Below are 21,142 nucleotides of genomic sequence, written 5' to 3'. Positions count from 1 at the left end.
TTGTGGCACAGGAAAGGCTGTGGTGTGCAGTGCTGGGAGCAGGAGGAAGGGGGCCAGTGCAGCACCCAACCTGTAGGAGTCTCCCCGTGGGGATTGGATGTGATGCAGCCTCACTGAGGATGCCTTGGAAATCAGCCTGGAGAGCAGAAGAGTGCTCTGAGCAGCTCCATGTGCAGCTGCTGCTGCTGCAGGGGTGTCTGTGGTGCAGCAGATTGCTCTTGCTTCGAGTGCTGGCCCCAAATTCCCCCCTGTCTCCTACGGTCTGCGCTGAGGTCCACGCGTGGGGCCAAGGCTCCCGGGGCGTCTCTCCTGGAGCTTCCCAGCTGCAGGCGCTGCTGGGCTGTGGCTGGCTGTGCGCTGGGCACATTCCCCTCCATCTCCGTGTCCTGTCCCCAGCTGAACGTCACCGCCTGGGGCCCGCAGGACGGCGGCTTCCTCCAGGTCGAGCGGCTGAGGCTGAGCAGCTCCGTCACGGAGCACCCGCTGCCTGCGCACGGCCCTGGCACCAGATACACGGTGGCCGTGTGGGGCCTGACGGCTGCCGGGGCCGGGGCAGCACTGCTGGGCGACTTTCAGAGCAACGGCTCGGGTAAGGGTGTGCATGCGCTGCCCCCAGCCCTGCCCTGCCTCGCCGGGCCTCCTGCTGATGCTCGTCCCCGGCTCTTCCTGCACAGACACCGCAGCCCCTCCTGATGCCAGCTCCCGCCTCGTGCGCGACATCTCCCCCTCCCAGGGCACGGCCGTGCTTCGCCTCCGCCCCATCCCCTGGGTCCCCGGGGCGGCCAGGTGAGTGCAGCCCCTGCTCTGCACAGCCCCGAGCAGCGCTCACACCTGCAGCTGCCTCCTTCCAGCTCTTTGTCCCCATCCCTGTCTCACAGCCCTGCCTTGCAGGGAGCACCAGCTCCTCGTGGCTGCGACGCACAAGAGCACGGCGCTGGAAGATGCCTGCTCAGGGGAGCCACAGCCCTTCGATGCCAGCCGCCCATCCGATGCCTACGTGGCCGCCGTGCTCAACCTCAGTGCCGAAACGGACTTTGTGCTGGGCGACGGGACCCGCAGGCACGGCTTCCACAACGCTCCCCTGCGCCCGGGCTGGGACTACACCGCCCTGCTGCGCCTCGAGTGGCGCTCCCAGCAGGTACCCGTGGCCGGAGGCTGCAGCTCCCTGGGTGCCGCGGCTCCTGGGGACGTGGTGGCCCTGGGTGGCAGCCCTCTGCTCTGAACTCTGCCCCCGCTTCTGCCAACAGGAGGAGACGTTCGCCTGTGTGTGCTACAGCTTCTCTGTGGGTAAGTGAGCTCCTCTGCGGAGGGGCTGGCTCACCCCATGCCCTGTGCCCGAGGCTCTCTGCCACATCCTCCCTTTTCCCAGCCTGGCATCTTGCTGTGGACAGGGGCTGGCGAGTGCAGGAGCTCCCTGTGGGGCACAGGACACCTTTCTTTTCTCATAAGTGCAGGTGATCCTCCATCCCACACAGTACATGAGCCCACAGACACCTCTATACCCTTGCACAGATTCGTTGCCATCACTGGGGCCATTGCAGATTCATGACCCAGGCTGTGGCACCCACTGCTGGCTGTGTGCTTCTTTGCAGGGCAGCCTCCAGGCCCCTGGCCATGGACTGCGGTCACCGTGGTGGCTGTGCTGTCAGCGATGGTCATGCTGTCTGCTGGGATCCTGGGGTTTGTGATGTGCAGGTGAGGAGGCAGGGAACTCAGAGTCACTGCTCTGCCTCAAGCCATGCTGGGTTCGTGGGCTCCTGGCTGGGTCTGCAAATCAGCAGCCCCATCAGCCTCTCCCCAGCCTCAGGACACCCCTTTGCCTTCCCAGGAGGAGGAAAGCCTTGCCCAGGAAAGCCGAGGAGGACCATTACACAGGTAGGGCCACGGCAGCAGGGCTGGGATGTAAGGAGGGCAGGTCATTGCCAGGAGAGCCCCACGGACCCTGTGCCGCTGCCTGCCCGGGTCTGCGCTGCTCCTCCTCCTGCAGCCCTGGGTCCCTCAGGCTGTTTTGTCCCCTGCAGAGCTCCAGCCCTATGAAAACTCGGACCTCTACTGTGTGATCAAGGAGAGGTTTCCGGCCGAAGAAGAAGCAGGTAGGAGATGGCCCCCACACACGTATGGGGCAGAGGGTCGAGAGCGACCCGAGGAAAGGGCCGTGGCGGTGCCAGGCAGTGCCCAGCGCTCCGGCCTGTCTCAGACCCTCACAGCTGTGGCAGCGTGAGCTCTGCCGAGGGCTGGCATCAGCCTCTGCCCTGGGTGCTGTTGGTGTCCGCAGGTAGAGGTGGCCGGGCTGGAGAGCGACCGTCCCCGTCCCTGCGCAGGACGCTGGGAGACCACTGCGGGTGTCAGAGAGCAGAGACCGCGGGGAGGACGACCCCAGCTTAGTGCTGGTGGCTGCCAGGACCCCGTCTCTCGTGTGACTGTGACCAGCACTGGGGGTCTCGTCCGGGCAACCAGAGCAAGAGGACTGCAGCCATTTCTTTAAGGGCACGAAGACACTGCCCTCTTCAGCCCTCCTGGCCTTGCCTGGACAGGCAGCGGTGCGAGAGGCTTCCCAGTCTGACCGTGGGAAGAGGCACTGGGTGCTCCTGGGCCCGGCATTTTGGAGGCCTCCTCATGGCCCTGTCTCGAGTTTTGGTGCTCCCCAGCTGGAAGCAGGACCTCTTACAGCCTGTGCTGGGTTATTGTTTCCCCTCCCATTTCCTCTCTCGTCTGTCACCAGCACCCTCTGCTACAGGGCAGGAGCTGCCCACGGCCTGTGCCAGCGAAGGTGTGTTTTCACAGAATCATAGAATTTCTAGGTTGGAAGAGACCTCAAGATCATCGAGTCCAACCTCTGACCTAACGCTAACAGTCCCCACTAAACCATATCCCTAAGCTCTACATCTAAACGTCTTTTAAAGACTTCCAGGGATGGTGACTCCACCACCTCCCTGGGCAGCCTGTTCCAGTGCCTCACAACCCTTTCAGTAAAGAAGTTCTTCCTAACATCTAACCTAAAACTCCCCTGGCACAACTTTATCCCATTCCCCCTCGTCCTGTCACCAGGCACGTGGGAGAACAGGCCAACCCCCACCTCACTACAGCCTCCTTTAAGGTATCTGTAGAGAGCGATAAGGTCGCCCCTGAGCCTCCTCTTCTCCAGGCTGAACAAGCCCAGCTCCTTCAGCCGCTCCTCGTAGGACTTGTTCTCCAGGCCCCTCACCAGCTTCATCGCCCTTCTCTGGACCCGCTCAAGCACCTCCATGTCCTTCTTGTAGCGAGGGACCCAAAACTGAACACAGTACTCGAGGTGCGGCCTCACCAGAGCCGAGTACAGGGGGACGATCACCTCCCTAGCCCTGCTGGTCACACTGTTTCTGATACAAGCCAGGATGCCGTTGGCCTTCTTGGCCACCTGAGCACACTGCTGGCTCATATTCAGCCGACTGTCCACCATCACTCCCAGGTCGTTCTCAGGTTTTGGGTGTCCTCCATTGCTCTGGATGCATCTGCCCCTCATCCTAGGGAGTGTGTCCGGCCTCTGGGACCAAGCACATTGTTGGTGTGGCCTGCGTGCTCTGCTGGAGCTGCTCCCCGTTGATATTGGGCCGAGAGGGAAAGGGTGGGCTCAAGCCAACGGGGAATGAGCGGGTTTGAGAGATGGGGAAACTGAGGGGCGGTTTGTGCTACTTCCACCTCCTGGCTGCCCACATGCTTTACCCCACTCTGCCCGCTCTGTTGGGACAAGCAATAAAGGCCTGTGGTTTGCAGAAGGCTGTGAGCGGGCTGTCTGCCTGCGTGGTGATGGAGGCCCAACTCTTTTCCCCTGTGGCTCAAGTCATCTCCCGCAGGACGTGGGAGATGAGCCCAGAGCTGTCCTTCTGCAGCTCCTCTGAGACCCCTCAGCAGCACGCCTGAGGATCTTCAGAGCTCTGGTTGTGGTGAGGAGCTGCTTTCTGTCCTCCCTATTCCCCCCCGGACACCAGGGCCTGGAACATCCCAGACATGGAAGGTCAGCCCAGAGGCTCTCCTTGTTGAGCAGCACACTGCTGGAGGATGGGCTGAGCATGTTCACACTGCACTGGGTGATGAACGGGCTGAAGAGCAGGGCTCAGAGCCTGGTGGTGAACGGGGCCGTTTGAAGAAGCAGCAGAGCTGGCTGTCTTCCACAGACAACATCCCAGTGATCCCCAGGACACGGCTGGGGGCCTGTTTCTGGAGGAAGAGAAAAGCAGTAGTGCTTAGGAGTGGGAGGGAGGATTGAGCAGCTCCGAGGGTTTCCTGAGGCATTCAGCTGGCACTGGAGGGCAGGGTGCTTGCTTGGATGGGGACAGACAATATTCCCTGCTGAGGGGGAGGAGGAGGCAGCTGGGGACAGAGCTGAGGGGAAGGGCAACACGCGGTGTTTGTTGGCCGTGTCTTTCTGAAGGAGCTTTGTGTGAGGGTTTTGAGGGACTCCTCTCAGTTCCCCTCTCCTTCCTACCCCTGGCTTTTGGCTGCTCTTCTAACCGTGTCTTGGAAGACATCAAACAGCTGTGATTACTGAGGGGAAGTGCTGTGAGTGTGACATCTCCAAAAAGAGGCTTTGGGAAGCGTGTGGCAGAAGCCTCAGGAACGTGAGTGGCGTTTGGTGAACGCGCTCTGGTAGCAAGGAGCTCTGTGGTACAGTGTGTGGGTAAGAGAGGTGCCAGGAGCTCTCCTGGAGCCCCTGAGTGCTGGGGGATATAGGGGGAGATGCCAAAGGCAGTGGGAGGCAGCCCCTGCGCCTGCCCTAGATCCCCAGGGGTGCCTGGGCGGGGAGGGGGCTGGTGGCAGCCTCTGTGCTCGAAGGTCCCCACAGGAGGGGCTGCGGTACTGGGATGTGGGTTTTTATTTTTGGGGGAGGGGGGATTTTTTCTGACATATGGAATTTTCCTAGTTATTTTCCAACGATTCCCCCAAAAGGGTTACTTCATTCCTACTGATGTGGTTTGCTTTTTGCTTCTGCAGCTCTATAAACGTTTTTTGAGCCTCTACACTGAAAGACTCCAAAGTCTCCATCAGAGAAAACAAAACACCTTAAGGCTCCTACCACCAGACAGGCTCTCAGGCCTGGGATCACTGCCATGGCACCCACACTGCGGGTCCCCGTGGCTGTCACCAGCATGTCACCCAGCATCTGCTCTCAGCCTGTGCTCCAGCACCCATTCAGCACCTCGGCTTTCCTGCCCAAGCGTGCGCCACCAGCTCACAAAGACCGTCAATGCCCTTTTGGCGGCCTTTTTCCACAATTATTTCCAAGTTTTCAGATATTAATCGAGGGAGAGTTGTGCTGACGTAGTCTCTGCATGACTCTACTGAGCGTGGAAGCTCCATCTTCCCGCAGAAGTCCTGGAGAGCCAGGCTGCTCACACGTCCTTCTGGGACCGCTGCTGCCCATCCCGAGGGGGCAGCTCAGGCGTCGTGTCGCGTGGCTGCTCCCACAGAGAGCCCCCAAAACCTCTCCGGCCAGCACTCAGAGAGCTGCGGGGCTGTGAGACGGGTGCGAAGCTGCCCCGGTGCTCCGAGGAACGAAAGCAGTGCTGACAGCGGCAGAGGTTCCCTCTCCAATGAGGAAGCCTCTCGCCCCGCATGCAGCCGCTCTGCCTGCCTGCTTCCTTTCGCTGCTTGCACATCTCGCAGTCGGGCGGGCGCTGAGCAGCAGCCGGCGGGACGAGCCCTCGGTCCTGCCAGGGGGGAGAAGGCAGCATGGCCCTGCGCTGGAGCCTTCTCCTGGCCCTCACGCCTCTGCTGGCAGCAGAAAAGATGGAAAGGGATGAGGCCGGTTACAGAGAAAATCACCGACAGGCAGGTAAGAGGTGGGCGCTCTTCTCCCTGCGAGAGGAAAGTGTTGCTGCTCCCTTGCTGCGTGTCTGCCGTGTCCCTTCCCCACAGGCAGCACGCAGCAGCTCTGTCAGAGGCTGGAGGCGATGTCCGTGCCAGGGTGTCCTGGTTTCAGTTAGAACAGAATTAATTTTCTTCCTAGTAGCTGGTGGAATGCTGTGTTTTGGCTTAGGATGAGAAGAGTTCTGATAACACCCCGATGCTTTAATTGTTGCAGAGCAGTGCTTATACTAAGCCAAGGACATCTCTGTTTCTTGCTCTGTCCTGCCAGCGGGCAGGCTGGGGGTGCAGTAAGAGCTGGGAGGGGACAGACCCAGGACAGGTGACCCAAACTAGCCCAAGGGGTATTCCATACCATCTGGGGTCATGCTGAACAATATATAGGGGTGGCTAGCCGGGGGGAGGGGGCCGGACTGCTCGGGGTTAGGCTGGGCATCGGTCAGCGAGTGGTGAGCAATTGCATTGTGCATCACTTGTTTGTACATATTATTATTACTTTCCTATTATCACCATTGTATTATTATTATTTTTATTATTATTATTGTTATTATTATTTTTGTTATTATTATTTTCCTGTCTTATTAAACTGTCTTTATCTCAACTCACGGGCTTCACTTTCCATTTCTCTCCCCCGTCCCAGAGAGGGAGGGGGGAGGGTGAGCAAACGGCTGCGTGGTGTTTGGCTGCCGGCCGGGTTAAACCACGACACAGGGACATGAGGGCATCGGTCACAGTGTGGTGGGGTGAGCCCCCCAGCACCAGGCAGCCCCCAGCTCCCCCTGTACAGCAGCAGGGGCTGCAGCCCGGGACGGGGTGAGAGGGTGGAGAGCCAAGCCCACAGGGGTACCTCGCGGCAAGGCTCGCTTTCTAAGAGCAGATCGAGGTTGTTTTGCTATTTCCAGCGTCCGTCAGCAGAACTGGGAAGTGGGACTGACATTTTAATCGCAGCAGAGCCGGTTAATTGCGTGCGGGGAGGGCCAGGTGCTATCTGAGCTTGCAGGAGGTGGTGAACCCATCCAGGGCAGCACGGCCTGGGGCCTGAGCCCAGCTCTGGGGACCATCGCCCTGCCTTGTTCTGCATCCATCTGACCTGGAGGCTGTCTCTAAACTCACCTTGCTGCAGCTGGGGGGCAACAAATGTTCAGTTAGCACGTGCTCACGTTGTAGGGACCTGCTGTATGTACATGTATGTCCCTGGGCTGGCACACGCTGGAGGAGCCCGCAAGTCGAGGACCCTGGCTGTCACCAGGGCCCCAAAATGGGACTGTTTTTTTTCGGGTGTTGATTTGAACTCAGGCCAGGTGGGGGACAGAAGGGTCTGTGCTGCATGGCATAGGCCAGGCGAGCTGTGCCCCTGGAGGGACAGGGAGTGTGAGCACAGCACGCCATCACTGGAAAACCAAGGGCAAAGCCCGCAGCAGAAGACATCCCCCTGCCCCTTTCCCAAATCCTCCACCCAAGCTGTCCTGTGTGTGCTCTGCACGTCTCGGTCACCCGACCGTCCTAGGACAACTCTGGGGTTGCCTGCAGCGGAGACGGTATTGCTGAGTTTGCACCTTGGTGTTTGTGAAAAAGGAATCGAAACACGAACGCTTCTTGGCCACTCCCAGAGGCACGGGCAGCCCTGCAGGCACGTGAGGGGTGTTATAAGTTGCCCCCTTAATTAATTTTCAGAGAGCATCGCATTAACAATAGAAAGGAATTTACTGAGTAAGCAAACAGCAAGCAAAACAGCGCTGGGTGGCCGGGGAGTCTCTGCTCTGCCAACGGCGCGCACCTCACCCCCGCCAGGGTCCCTTTTTAGGTCTCGGTAACTCTGAGATTACGCAGCACATCCTGGTATGTTCTGTGACTGCGCGCACTGTTGCTAGCGGGTCGTCTCTGTCCCTCTGGTGGTCGTGAAGATGAAGGCCTTGGTCTTCCTTGGCGCTGTGGTTCATCTTCTTTTTTTATTTGGTCATGTTGGCCCAGCGTGAGACAGGAAGGCAGGATGTTGACACACTACTTTAGCAACTTATCAGGAGGTGGTTACCTGAGCTTTGCAACAGTGTCTTTGAACACAAGAGGCAACTGAGATGCAGAAGGAGAGAAGGGGAAGGGGTTCTCTTTTTTCTTACATTAAGCAAAAGAAGTTTCATAGTGTCTAGCCAAGCATTCTACAGCTCCTTCCTTCAGCAGGGAGCTTTCGCAACTCCCGCTCCTCAAACAGAACTCCTTGCTTTTCTAATACAAAAGACAATGAACAAACATTTAGGGTGTATTACACGGGGTACAATCAGGGAGAGGGGCACAGGCCAGGGGACAGTGGAAGACCCGCGGCACACTGCTCAGAGCTTTACTCAAGGCCTGTACCAAGGCCTCGTGCTCTTACAGCCCCGTTGTGCCCAGCAGGGAGGCGGAGAAGCTTGCAGGGGATGTTTTCCTGCAGGGCTGGCTCTGTTTGGCCATGATTCACTCGCAGACGCCCAGGAGCCATAGCAGCAATGCCCAGCGCTAGGTAGAACGAGGCTCAGTTCAAACAGTTTGTGTTAGTGGAGTTGAGCTGCCAGAAGGGGCTCAAGGATAATCCTGGGGCAGCGAAAGCCCAAGGGAGGCCGTGGAGGAGCCCCGTGGGGCCGCACACCCCGGCTGTGAGCTGCATGCTGCCCCGTGCTGCCACTTCCCGCTCCACAGCACAGCTTCCCGAAACACCAACCTCACCTCCTGCTGCTCAAAGCCTGCCAGCTGCCCTCCTGCACTGTGTTGGCCTCGCTGAAGCTTCACCTGGACGCTTTATTGTGTCTGGGGCCTATGGGCAGCTCTCTGCATGGCCCCGGTGTGTGTCTCTGAGTGCCTCCGTGCTCGGGCATGCTGTGAATCCCTCCAGGGCTGGAAGCCCAGTACTCCTTTCCCTGCTCTCTCGGAGCACTCCCGGAGCTCCAGCCTGGAGGAAGGGGCCAGCCCCACGTGCTGTGCAGCGTTACCCCTGCCTCTGCCGGGATGTGCCCTGCAACGAGGCACAAACCCCTGGAGAGGTCCATCAGCTTTGGCTCTTCCCATCCCACTGACACGCTCTCCTTCTTCTCTGTGCAGTTTGCCCGAAGCCGCAGTGGGACTCAAGCCTCCGCTTTGTCCCAGAGAAGACATCTTATGACAACGGGGAGGAGCTGACACTGAGCTGCCTCACTGAGGATTATCCTCCTCTCGCTGTGATCAGATGTGTTGCATGGAGAGACTGGGAATATGGCTGGGAATATGCCTGGGAGGTGAAGGACAAGCAGGGAAGGTGGCATCACATTGAAATGTACCAGGCCTGCACAGGTGAGTCGGAGGCAGCAGCTCTCCCCTGCCACAGGCTCCTCTCTATCAGCAGGGCCCCTGGCGTCTCACCGTGCCCGTGGGATGCCTCGGGCTCGGCTCTGGGATGGCCCCGGCTGGGAGCAGCCCCCGAGCTGGGCCGGGACAGGAGCCCCCAGCGGGGCCCGGCCTTGCCTCTGCCCTGCCTGAGCTGTGGCCAGATCCTGCCCTCAGCCCTGCTGCTCTGAGCACCTCACAGCCCCGCGGGGCTCCTGTCCCGCACCCAGGGGCTGTGCCGATGGCCTCGGCCCCCTCCTGCCCCCACACCCTGTCCCCAAGGAGGACTGTCACACTTTCTCCTCTGCAGAAACATGCCAGAAAACCCAGTGGGACAAAAGGATCGAGCTTGTCCCAAAGAAAGGCAACTACACACCGAGGCTCACACCGAATGAGGAACTGAGGCTGTCTTGCCCTGAAGGTTTCAAGCCCTCCTTCACCAGTGCCAAATGTGTGAGGAAATTTCAAGGAGTGACTTCAGGAAAACCTGTCTATGGGGACAGCTGGTGGGGGAGGAGAGGCAGAGGTGCCTGGACCCGCATTGAGGAGCCCGTAGCGTGCGTGGGTACGTGGGGCAGCTCTCCCCGTCCCCTCTCTGCCCTCACACTCCCGCCCCAGCCCCTGCTTGGCGCTGCGGTGCCCTGCTGGCTGCTGAGGAGCTTCCCCCTCAGAGCACCCTCCTTCCCCACTGGTCCCTGTGATGCTGCTGTCCTGGGCTCAGCACCCCTCGGGTTTCCTCACGGCCTTGGTTCTGGCCTCCCCGAGCCTCCTGTCCCCGCTCTCACACAAATTTGCCTTTGACAGTACAATGCTCGAGGCCCCAGTGGGACCCTGACCTTCGTCTGGCACCAGAGCGGGACGTCTATGAGGAGGGCGAAGAAGTGACGCTGAGCTGCCCAGAGGGTTCCCTGCTCCCCTTCCAGCAGGCTAAATGTGCATGGAGACCTCGGGCTGTGGCTACAGGGGAGCACAAGGGCACCTGGACACAGAAAAACGAGTCGGGGAAATGGGTCCTCATTCAGAGCCCCACAACGTGCATCAGTAAGTGGGGTGACAGGAGGTGCCTCGCCTGGAGCCCCGTGGCCCTGCGGCTCCTCTGGTGCCAAGGCACGGCGAGGTGAAGGGCAGCCTGAACTGGGCTTGGGGTCAGCTCCAGGGAGCGGCTGCAGGGGGTCTCCTGCTGCAGGTGGGATTGTCCTGGGAAGCTGCCGGTTGTGGGATGTGGTGGGAGGCAATGCGCAAGCATGGAAATGGGGTGGAGAAGGGATTTTGTGGGCAAGTGACAAGGGGAGCCCCCTCCGTCCCAGCAAGGCATGCTGGGGGGCTTGTCATGGCACATGGACGGCTCTCCTTCTGTCTCCCTTTGGTGTCTGGAGGGACTGCTGGTGGTTGCTGATAGCTGGTGGTACCCTGCCCCACCTCATCACCCACACCCCAACTAAACCCACTTTTGCTTGCCCAGGTACATGCCAGAAGCCCTGGTGGGACCCAAGTCTCCATCTGGCACCAGAGCAGGAGGTCTACAAGGAGAATGAAGAAGTGACGCTGAGCTGCCCTGAGGGTTTCGAGCCATCTTTCACACATATCAAATGTTCAAGAGAAGACCAGTCCATCAGCGCTGGGAAGCCTGTGTACAGAGAAGTTTGGATGGGAAAGGACCCGGGAGGTGCCTGGACCCGCATTCGCTCCATGGTGCAGTGTGTGGGTAAGAGAGGTGCCAGGAGCTCTCCTGGGATCCCTGCATGCTGGGGGATATAGAGGAGGATGCCAAAGGCAGTGGGAGGCAGCCCCTGTGCCTGCCTTGGATTCCCAGGGGTGCCTGGGTGGGGAGGGGGCTGGTGGCTGCAGAGTTGGAGAGCTGCCCTCATCCCCTTCCTGGGGCCGTGCTGCAGGAGCTGCTCCACGTCGTGTCCCACAGCTCCATCCCTCACTGTAGTGTGCCAGGGCAGGGATCTCCTGCCACGTCCCCTGCCTTGCCCTGCATGGCCAGCCCCCGCCCTGCTAGCACCTTCCCTTCTTGTTGGTGCAGGAAAATGCCAGAAGCCCCGCTGGGACCCCAGATTAATCTTTGTCCCAGACATGGCATCCTACGTCCTCAATGAAGTGGTGATGGTGAGCTGCCCTGAAGGGTACTGGCCTCCTGCCATGGAGATGGCCTGTGTAGATATCCCAGGCGAAAGCTCTCCAACTCTTCAGGCGTCCTGGGTTTTGAATGAAGGCACTGACTACTGGCAGCCTGAAGATTACTGGCTGTGCGAGGGTGAGTGAGGCGGTGCATTTAAGAGGGAAGGGTGGTCCCGATGGCAGAGTGCTGCTGGCCCTGTTTCAGAGGCACGCATGGAGGTTGCCAGCCGGGTGCGGGTGCGCTCTGTGGCGAGAGGGCCAGCGCCCGTGGGAGCATTTCCCTCCCGAGGGGCTGAGCCCGCTGCCAGGCAGCAAGGGGACGGAGCCAGGGGTCTGCTCCCACCAGCAGTTGCCTCGAGCACTGAGAGGTGATGCAAAGCTCACGCCCAGCTTCCAGTGATCCAGACTCCTCCAGCTCTGCAGCTGGAGACCTGCCGTGGGCAGTGTCACCTCCGGCTTCCTCTCCCTGCTGCTGGGTGGGAGCAGGGCTGTGACCGCAGCACCTTGCAAGGGGGCCAGGGGAAGGGAAGGCAAGGCAGTGACCCTCTTCAATGCTTCCTTCACAGAGGCCTTCCAGGTCGTGCCTGGGACCTTGGAGGTTTCCACCACCAGCATCAAACTGAACTGGACCTGCAGTCTGCCCGATGCCTGCCAGCGCATGCAGGCCACGTGCAGGCTGGCAGGGCCTTCCTCCCCTCCCTGTGAGGCTGAGGAGGTCACGGCACAGGAGATGCTGCATGGCCAGAATGGAACATTTACCTGTGACCACCTGCGGCCCTTCACTGACTACAGTGTCAACATCTCAGTGCCCCCCAGCACCATCCTGTTCACACGGCTCCTGAGGACAAAGGCAACAGGTAAGTGTCCCATGCCTGTCAAGGTATCTTTTCTTTTGTCCCCAAAATCTCGGCCCCATGTGGGTGTCCCTGTGCGTGACCCCGTCTCACTGTGCTTGCAGTGCCGGAGAAGCCAGAGCGGCTGTGGCTGGATGCCAGCACGGGGACGCTGCGGTGGCAGGCGCTGCCCTCCTGCAAAGGGGAGATCCTCGGGTACCAGGTACCAGGGGAGTGGGATGCAGGCAGCAGGGAGAGGGGTGTTTGTGGTGAGATCAGGACCCTGCCATCCCCCTCGGGGCCAGGTGGGAGCTGGGTGCTGGTCCCCATCAGCTCCTGTCCTTCCTGCAGCTGAACGTCACGGCCAGGAGCGCGCAGGACGGCAGCTTCCTGGAATTCCAGCAGGTGACAGTGAACAGCTCTGTCACCCAGTACACGCCACCTCGTCAGATGCCCAGCAGCAAGTACAGAGTGACAGTCCAGGGCCTGACGGCTGCTGGTGCCGGGGATGCTTCCTACCTGGAATTTCAACCCAGTGTCTTGGGTAAAGGTTTCTGTGCCATGGGCCTGCTTAGGCTGGTGTCTGTCTGTCCACCCTGTGCCATACAAGATAGTGTCCTGGCCCCAGAGCTGTGGCATTGCTTCAGCCCCTACTCGGGTCTGTGTGAGCAGAGCTGGCCCCTCTCTTCCAGTACAGAAGATGGTGCCCAGCCCTGCCTGAAGGGACCCTTGGGGCTCACAGCCAGAGAACACTAAGGCTGTGGATCTTGGCTGTGGAGCCCAGTCGTGCTGTCCAGACTGGCTTGGAAGTTCTTCCAGACTGACACCCAATGCCAGGCTTTGGGTGAATGGCCCCGGCTGTGGCACCCACTGCTGGCTGTGTGCTTCTTTGCAGGGCAGCCTCCAGGCCCCTGGCCATGGACTGCGGTCACTGTGGTGGCTGTGCTGTCAGCGATGGTCATGCTTCTTGCTGGGATCCTGGGTTTTGTGATGTGCAGGTGAGTAGGCAGGGAACTCAGAGTCGCTGCTCTGCCTCAGGCCATGCTGGGCTAACAGGGTGGCTGGTGACAGAGGGGGCTTTCTGCACTGCTCTCACCCTTTTCTGGGTTCCATGAGGGCTTCAGCTGGTCCTCCAGTGGCTTGGCTGGTGGGCTCCTGGCTGGGTCTGCAAGTCAGCAGCCCCATCAGCCTCTGCCCAGCCTCAGGACACCCCTTTGCCTTCCCAGGAGGAGGAAAGCCTTGCCCAGGAAAGCCGAGGAGGACCATTACACAGGTAGGGCCACGGCAGCGGGGCCAGGGTATAAGGAGGGCAGGTCATTGCCAGGAGAGCCCCACGGACCCTGTGCCGCTGCCTGCCCGGGTCTGCGCTGCTCCTCCTCCTGCAGCCCTGGGTCCCTCACGCTGTTTTGTCCCCTGCAGAGCTCCAGCCCTATGAAAACTCGGACCACTACTGTGTGATCAAGGAGAGGTTTCTGGCCGAAGAAGAAGCAGGTAGGAGATGGCCCCCACACACGTATGGGGCAGAGGGTCGAGAGCGACCCGAGGAAAGGGCCGTGGCGGTGCCAGGCAGTGCCCAGCGCTCCGGCCTGTCTCAGACCCTCACAGCTGTGGCAGCGTGAGCTCTGCCGAGGGCTGGCATCAGCCTCTGCCCTGGGTGCTGTTGGTGTCCGCAGGTAGAGGTGGCCGGGCTGGAGAGCGACCGTCCCCGTCCCTGCGCAGGACGCTGGGAGACCACTGCGGGTGTCAGAGAGCAGAGACCGCAGGGAGGACGACCCCAGCTTAGTGCTGGTGGCTGCCAGGACCCCGTCTCTCGTGTGACTGTGACCAGCACTGGGGGTCTCGTCCGGGCAACCAGAGCAAGAGGACTGCAGCCATTTCTTTAAGGGCACGAAGACACTGCCCTCTTCAGCCCTCCTGGCCTTGCCTGGACAGGCAGCGGTGCGAGAGGCTTCCCAGTCTGACCGTGGGAAGAGGCACTGGGTGCTCCTGGGCCTTCTCCTACCCCATGGGGCCTGGCATTTTGGAGGCCTCCTCATGGCCCTTTCTCGAGTTTTGGTGCTCCCCAGCTGTAAGCAGGACCTCTTACAGCCTGTGCTGGGTTATTGTTTCCCCTCCCATTTCCTCTCTCGTCTGTCACCAGCACCCTCTGCTACAGGGCAGGAGCTGCCCACGGCCTGTGCCAGCGAAGGTGTGTTTTCACAGAATCATAGAATTTCTAGGTTGGAAGAGACCTCAAGATCATCGAGTCCAACCTCTGACCTAACGCTAACAGTCCCCACTAAACCATATCCCTAAGCTCTACATCTAAACGTCTTTTAAAGACCTCCAGGGATGGTGACTCCACCACCTCCCTGGGCAGCCTGTTCCAGTGTCTCACAACCCTTTCAGTAAAGAAGTTCTTCCTAACATCCAACCTGAAAGTCCCCTGGCGCAACTTAAGCCCATTCCCCCTCGTCCTGTCACCAGGCACATGGGAGAACAGGCCAACCCCCACCTCACTACAGCCTCCTTTAAGGTATCTGTAAAGAGCGATAAGGTCGCCCCTGAGCCTCCTTTTCTCCAGGCTGAACAAGCCCAGCTCCCTCAGCCGCTCCTCATAGGACTTGTTCTCCAGGCCCCTCACCAGCTTCGTTGCCCTTCTCTGGACCCGCTCAAGCACCTCCATGTCCTTCTTTTAGCGAGGGGCCCAAAACTGAACACAGTACTCGAGGTGCGGCCTCACCAGAGCCGAGTACAGGGGGACGATCACCTCCCTAGCCCTGCTGGTCACACTGTTTCTGATACAAGCCAGGATGCCGTTGGCCTTGTTGGCCACCTGAGCACACTGCTGGCTCATATTCAGCTGACAATCAACCATCACTCCCAGGTCCTTCTCAGGTTTTGGGTGTCCTCCAGTGCTCTGGATGCATCTGCCCCTCATCCTAGGGAGTGTGTCCAGCCTCTGGGACCAAGCACATTGTTGGTGTGGCCTGCGTGCTCTGCTGGAGCTGCTCCCCGTGGATATCGGGCCGAGAGGGAAAGAGTGGGCTCAAGCCAACGGGGAATGAGCGGGTTTGTGAGGTGGGGAAACTGAGGGGCGGTTTGTGCTCCTTCCACCTCCTGGGTGCCCACATGCTTTACCCCACTCTGCCCGCTCTGTTGGGACAAGCAATAAAGGCCTGTGGTTTGCAGAAGGCTGTGAGCGGGCTGTCTGCCTGCGTGGTGATGGAGGCCCAACTCTTTTCCCCTGTGGCTCAAGTCATCTCCCGCAGGACGTGGGGAATGAGCTCAGAGCTGTCCTTCCTAAGCTCCTCTGAGACCCCTCAGCAGCACGCCTGAGGATCTTCAGAGCTCTGGTTGTGGTGAGGAGCTGCTTTCTGTCCTCCCTATTCCCCCCCGGACACCAGGGCCTGGAACATCCCAGACATGGAAGGTCAGCCCAGAGGCTCTCCTTGTTGAGCAGCACACTGCTGGAGGATGGGCTGAGCATGTTCACACTGCACTGGGTGATGAACGGGCTGAAGAGCAGGGCTCAGAGCCTGGTGGTGAACGGGGCCGTTTGAAGAAGCAGCAGAGCTGGCTGTCTTCCACAGACAACATCCCAGTGATCCCCAGGACACGGCTGGGGGCCTGTTTCTGGAGGAAGAGAAAAGCAGTAGTGCTTAGGAGTGGGAGGGAGGATTGAGCAGCTCCGAGGGTTTCCTGAGGCATTCAGCTGGCACTGGAGGGCAGGGTGCTTGGTTGGATGGGGACAGACAATATTCCCTGCTGAGGGGGAGGAGGAGGAGGCAGCTGGGGACAGAGCTGAGGGGAAGGGCAACACGCGGTGTTTGTTGGCCGTGTCTTTCTGAAGGAGCTTTGTGTGAGGGTTTTGAGGGACTCCTCTCAGTTCCCCTCTCCTTCCTACCCCTGGCTCTTGCCAGCTCTTCTAACCGTGTCTTGGAAGACATCAAACAGCTGTGATTACTGAGGGGAAGTGCTGTGACCTGTGACATCTCCTAAAAGAGGCTTTGGGAAGCGTGTGGCAGAAGCCTCAGGAACGTGAGTGGCGTTTGGTGAACACGCTCTGGCAGCAAGGAGCTCTGTGGGGTGAAGCTCTGGGATCCTGGTGGCTGGGGCTCTGGGGAGTGCCAGTGCCAGGGTGTCCCTGGGGAAGGAAAGCAGCTAAAGGCAGCAGTGCTGACACCGATGGGAGGATCCCTCCTCAAAGAGGAAGGCTCTTTCACCACATACGACTTGCTCATGCGGCTGCTTCCTTCCTCTGGTTGCAATTCTTGCAATCACAGCTGCCAGTGCCTGGAGGCAGCAAGTGGGGCTGAGGGCTGAGTTGTGCCCGGGCTCTGGATGCTAGCATGGCCCTGCAGTTGCTGGCTCTGAGCTTCCTCCTGGTCCTTGTCCCGCTGCTGGGAACACAGGAAGATACTGGTCCCAAGACCCAAGGAGCACCCCGGGAACCAGGTAAGAAGTGCCCGCTCCTCTCTGCAGGAGAAGCTTTTTCTGCTCTTTCAGCTGCAATTCTGGCGAGCATCTTCACCAGCGGCACCACGCGGCAGCTGTACCGCAGGGGCTGGAGGCGATGCCTGTAGCAGGGTGGGGTGCAGCTGGGTTTGGGGAGGGAGGGCAGCAAGGCTCAGTGTGCTGGGAAAGCCTCTGTGAGCTCTGGGCTGTCACGCTCCATGGAGGGGGCAGTGTCCCTGGGAGCAGGAGGTGTCTCACCTGCTTTTGTCTCTGCCAGAAACGTGCCGAAAGCCCTCGTGGGACCCAAGGCTCCGTCTGGCACCAGACCAGGAGGTGTACAAGGAGAACGAAGAAGTGACGCTGAGCTGCCCCGAGGGTTTACATCCATCTTTGACCCACATCAAATGTTCAAGAGAAGTCCAGTCCATCAGCGCTGGGAAGCCTGTGTACAGAGAAGTTTGGAAGGGAAAGGGCACGGGAGGTGCCTGGACCCGCATTCGCTCCATGGTGCAGTGTGTGGGTAAGAGAGGTGCCAGGAGCTCTCCTGGGGCCCCTGAGTGCTGGGGGATGTAGGGGGAGATGCCAAAGGCAGTGGGAGGCAGCCCCTGCGCCTGCCCTGGATTCTCAGTGGTGCCTGGTGGCAGCCTCTGTGCCCGAGGGTCCCGGCAGGAGGGGCTGCGGCAGCCGGCCGGGGGCAGTGGCTGGAGCTGACCCTTCCTGCCCTCATCCCCTTCCTGGGGTCGTGCTGCAGGAGCTGCTCCACGTCGTGTCCCGCAGCTCCATCCCTCACCGTAGTGTGCCAGGGAACCTTTCTCCTGTGGCATGGGCACAGCCAGGAAGGGCTGGGTCTAGGAGCACAGTCTGTTTGAACACAGCGTTGCTGGGTGACACTGACACCGCTGGGTTATGACTCAGTAGTGAAGATTGCCTTGAGCAATGGTAGCCCACACACTCAACCGCATTTGTTCCTGTCTGAACTCCTCCAGCTCTGCAGCTGGAGACCTGCTGTGGGCAGTGTCACCTCCGGCTTCCTCTCCCCGCTGCAGGGTGGGAGCAGGGTTGTGGCCGCAGCACCTTGCAAGGGTGCCAGGGGAAGGGAAGGCAAGGCAGTGACCCTCTTCTATGCTTCCTTCACAGAGGTCTTCGTGCCTGGGACCTGGGAGGCTTTCACCACCAGCATCAAACTGAACTGGACCTGCAGTTTGCCCGATGCCTGCCAGCGCATGCAGGCCACATGCAGGCTGGCAGGGACTTCCTCCCCTCCCTGTGAGGCTGAGGAGGTCACGGCACAGGAGATGCTGCATGGCCAGAATGGAACATTTACCTGTGACCACCTGCAGCCCTTCACTGACTACAGCGTCACCATCACAGTGCCCCCCAGCACCATCCTGTTCAAATGGGTGATCAGGACAAAAGAAACAGGTGGGTGTCCACAGGGGAGTCCAAGAGAGGAGGGACATTCCTGGACTGTTTCACATGTGGGGGAGGCAGATAAATGCCTTCTTCACCCAGCAGCTGATCATGAGCACCCTGTCCCCACTGGCACCAGGAGCCGCGGGCACCCAGCTGCGGGCTCAGCCCCAGGTGGGCGTCCCCGTGCCTGACCCCCTCTCGCTGTGCTTCCAGTGCCAGAGAAGCCGGAGCGGCTGTGGCTGGATGCCAGTACGGGGACGCTGCGGTGGCAGGCGCTGCCCTCCTGCAAAGGGGAGATCCTCGGGTACCAGGTACCAGGGGAGTGGGGGCTGCCCGTGGGCCCTGCGCTTCGTCAGGTGCCTCAGGGTGGGTGCTGGGCACAGGCGGGCGGGCAGACCGTGGGAAATCCTTGAGGACCTTGAGATCCATCCCGCTGGCTGATTTTCTAGCTGCTGTGATACGTTTGAGCATTTCTGCCTCCCTCTCATGTTTCTCCTGCTGCTGTGCTGCCTGCAGGGGCTGTGGGTGCCAGGGGGTTTCCTCCCCAGCTCTGCACAGCCTGTGGTTTGGCAGACGCTGGGGCTCTGTGTGCAGCACCTTGTGACGTGTCTTGTGGCGCAGTCTCATGGGCTTTCCTGTGCCTCAGGGGCCTTAGTTCTGGTTTGTGGCACAGGAAAGGCTGTGGTGTGCAGTGCTGGGAGCAGGAGGAAGGGGGCCAGTGCAGCACCCAACCTGTAGGAGTCTCCCCGTGGGGATTGGATGTGATGCAGCCTCACTGAGGATGCCTTGGAAATCAGCCTGGAGAGCAGAAGAGTGCTCTGAGCAGCTCCATGTGCAGCTGCTGCTGCTGCAGGGGTGTCTGTGGTGCAGCAGATTGCTCTTGCTTCGAGTGCTGGCCCCAAATTCCCCCCTGTCTCCTCCGGTCTGCGCTGAGGTCCACACGTGGGGCCAAGGCTCCCGGGGCGTCTCTCTGGGAGCTTCCCAGCTGCAGGCGCTGCTGGGCTGTGGCTGGCTGTGTGCTGGGCACGTTCCCCTCCAGCTCCGTGTCCTGTCCCCAGCTGAACGTCACTGCCTGGGGCCCGCAGGACGGCGGCTTCCTCCAGGTCGAGCGGCTGAAGCTGAGCAGCTCCGTCACGGAGCACCCACTGCCTGCGCACGGCCCTGGCACCAGATACACGGTGGCCGTGCGGGGCCTGACGGCTGCCGGGGCCGGGGCAGCACTGCTGGGCGACTTTCAGAGCAACGTCTCGGGTAAGGGTGTGCGTGCGCTGCCCCCAGCCCTGCCCTGCCTCACCGGGCCTCCTGCTGATGCTCGTCCCCGGCTCTTCCTGCACAGACACCGCAGCCCCTCCTGATGCCAGCTCCCGCCTCGTGCGCGACATCTCCCCCTCCCAGGGCACGGCCGTGCTTCGCCTCCGCCCCATCCCCTGGGTCCCCGGGGCGGCCAGGTGAGTGCAGCCCCTGCTCTGCACAGCCCCGAGCAGCGCTCACACCTGCAGCTGCCTCCTTCCAGCTCTTTGTCCCCATCCCCGTCTCACAGCCCTGCCTTGCAGCGAGCACCAGCTCCTCGTGGCTGCGACGCACAACGGCACGGCGCTGGAAGATGCCTGCTCAGGGGAGCCGCAGCCCTTCAATGCCAGCCACCCACCCGATACCTATGTGGCCGCCGTGCTCAACCTCAGTGCCCAAACGGACTTTGTGCTGGGCGATGGGACCCGTGGGCACGGCTTCCACAACGCTCCCCTGCGCTCGGGCTGGGACTACACCGCCCTGCTGCGCCTTGAGCGGCGCTCCCAGCAGGTACCCATGGCCGGAGGCTGCAGCTCCCTGGGGACGCTGCTGTCAGGGGACGTGGTGGCCCTGGGTGGCAGCCCTCTGCTCTGAACTCTGCTTCTCCCAACAGGAGGAGACGTTCACCTGCGTGTGCTACAGCTTCTCTATGGGTAAGTGGACTCCTCCGCGGAGGGGCTGGCTCATCCCGTGCCCTGTACCCGAGGCTCTCTGCCACGTCCTCCCTTTTCCCAGCCTGGCATCTTGCTGTGGACAGGGGCTGGTGAGTGCAGGAGCTCCTTGAGGGGCACAGGACACCTCTGTTTTCTCATAAGTGGCTGTGATCCTCCATCCCACACAGTACATGAGTGCACAGACACCTCTATACACTTGCACAGATTCGTTGCCATGGCTGGGGCCATTTGAGATGCGTGGCACCCACTGCTGGCTGTGTGTTAGTTGCAGGGCAGCCCCCTGGCTCATGGACCGGGATCGTCATCGGGGTGGTTGTGCTGATATTGCTGCTGCTCCTGTGTGCAGGCATCGTGTGGTTCGTGGTGTCCAGGTGCGTTGGTTGGGGACTTTGGTTCAGCAGGACCCTGGGTGACACCAGCCTGTCACTCACGACTGCCCTTTGTCCTTGCAGGAGAAGGAAGGATGTTCCCATCAAAGCTAAGGACAACAATTAAAAAGGTAGAAAAATGCCATTCCCTGGGCTGTCATCACATCATCACAAAGCAGAGCTCTCCTGGGTGGGGCTGACCCTCAGGAGGAACATCTGCTCACCCCATTCTCTAACAGGTACCCCCATTTGCCCCAGCCCCACGGTGGCCAGGCTGGAGAGCTGTCCTCACAGCCCCTGCCTGTCCCAGAGGACTGGGCAATGGCCACAGAGACGGGGTGGTCGTCCCTGGATCAGTGCTGCCAGCTGCTGGGCACCCGGCTCTCCTGCGACCATCACCAGCACTGGGGGTCCCATCCAGTTCAGCAGAGCAGGAGGAAAGTAGGAAGCCACGGAGGGTCGCCAGCTTCTTCTCCCCCGACCCCCTCCACTCCCCAGCTTTTGCTTGCTGTTGAAAGGCCCAGCACTATTTCATGAGGCTTTCTGCAGTTCCCTTTTCTAGACTTTGATTTTGCTTTCCTGGAAGCAGGAACAGGACACATCCTTTGACTCAGATTGAAGCTTGGGCTGAGGGACAGCCTGTGCTCCTGCCATGCCCTGGGCTCCCCACCCCTCTCCGCCTCCGTGTGCTGAAATCCAGCCAAACCCAGGGCTCTGCTCGAGCGTGGTGTGACTACACTGCCCTTGCTGCTCTGCCTGCTCTGTCCAGACAACCAATAAATGCGGTTTGGAGGGGACTGCCTGCCCCACTACAGCTCCTGCCTTG

At 60.4% G+C, this 21,142-nt stretch overlaps 2 protein-coding genes across 11 annotated transcripts in view; both read left to right on the top strand.

Moving 5' to 3' along the window:
- Positions 1-3,008, top strand: part of LOC137848678 (uncharacterized) — a 29,338-nt gene extending 26,330 nt beyond the window's left edge. For all 3 annotated transcript variants that reach the window (XM_068668024.1, XM_068668027.1, XM_068668026.1), the window contains 8 exons: positions 397-589; positions 675-786; positions 892-1,138; positions 1,248-1,287; positions 1,593-1,695; positions 1,829-1,875; positions 2,022-2,093; positions 2,276-3,008. In XM_068668024.1, coding sequence (XP_068524125.1) covers positions 397-589; positions 675-786; positions 892-1,138; positions 1,248-1,287; positions 1,593-1,695; positions 1,829-1,875; positions 2,022-2,093; positions 2,276-2,385 — 924 coding nt within the window. In that variant the 3' untranslated portion in view covers positions 2,386-3,008. The remainder of the gene's footprint in view (positions 1-396; positions 590-674; positions 787-891; positions 1,139-1,247; positions 1,288-1,592; positions 1,696-1,828; positions 1,876-2,021; positions 2,094-2,275) is intronic.
- A 1,963-nt stretch (positions 3,009-4,971) lies between these two features.
- Positions 4,972-21,130, top strand: LOC137848679 (sushi domain-containing protein 1-like). Of its 8 annotated transcripts, XM_068668028.1 has the most exons (15): positions 4,978-5,812; positions 8,917-9,144; positions 9,488-9,742; positions 9,982-10,218; positions 10,640-10,882; positions 11,207-11,437; positions 11,868-12,158; positions 12,260-12,357; positions 19,043-19,235; positions 19,321-19,432; positions 19,538-19,784; positions 19,888-19,927; positions 20,214-20,319; positions 20,401-20,447; positions 20,575-21,130. In XM_068668028.1, the coding sequence occupies exons 1-14, from the start codon at positions 5,710-5,712 to the stop codon at positions 20,441-20,443; spliced, it is 2,427 nt and encodes an 808-aa protein (XP_068524129.1). In that variant the 5' UTR covers positions 4,978-5,709; the 3' UTR covers positions 20,444-20,447; positions 20,575-21,130. The 8 variants fall into 8 exon arrangements, with proteins under 8 accessions (XP_068524134.1, XP_068524131.1, XP_068524136.1 ...); XM_068668033.1 differs by lacking the exons at positions 10,640-10,882; positions 11,207-11,437; positions 11,868-12,158; positions 12,260-12,357 and adding exons at positions 16,849-17,091; positions 17,709-17,993; positions 18,198-18,295 and having other exon boundaries at positions 4,972-5,812; XM_068668030.1 differs by lacking the exon at positions 11,207-11,437 and having other exon boundaries at positions 4,975-5,812.
- Positions 21,131-21,142: the final 12 nt, after the last annotated feature.

The sequence above is a fragment of the Anas acuta genome, chromosome Z (genome assembly GCF_963932015.1).
Source record: "Anas acuta chromosome Z, bAnaAcu1.1, whole genome shotgun sequence".
Lineage (NCBI taxonomy): Eukaryota > Metazoa > Chordata > Aves > Anseriformes > Anatidae > Anas > Anas acuta.
The sequence above is the reverse complement of the archived record's forward strand: the minus strand, read 5'-3'. Positions and strand labels throughout refer to the sequence as shown.

Coding starts and splice junctions, on each gene's coding strand:
- LOC137848679 (XM_068668028.1), top strand. CDS start 5,710: ATGGCCCTGCGCTGGAGCCTTCTCCTGGCCCTCACGCCTCTGCTGGCA. Junction 10,219..10,639: donor GAGCCCCACAACGTGCATCA/GTAAGTGGGGTG, acceptor TTGCTTGCCCAG/GTACATGCCAGAAGCCCTGG. Junction 12,159..12,259: donor CCTGAGGACAAAGGCAACAG/GTAAGTGTCCCA, acceptor CTGTGCTTGCAG/TGCCGGAGAAGCCAGAGCGG.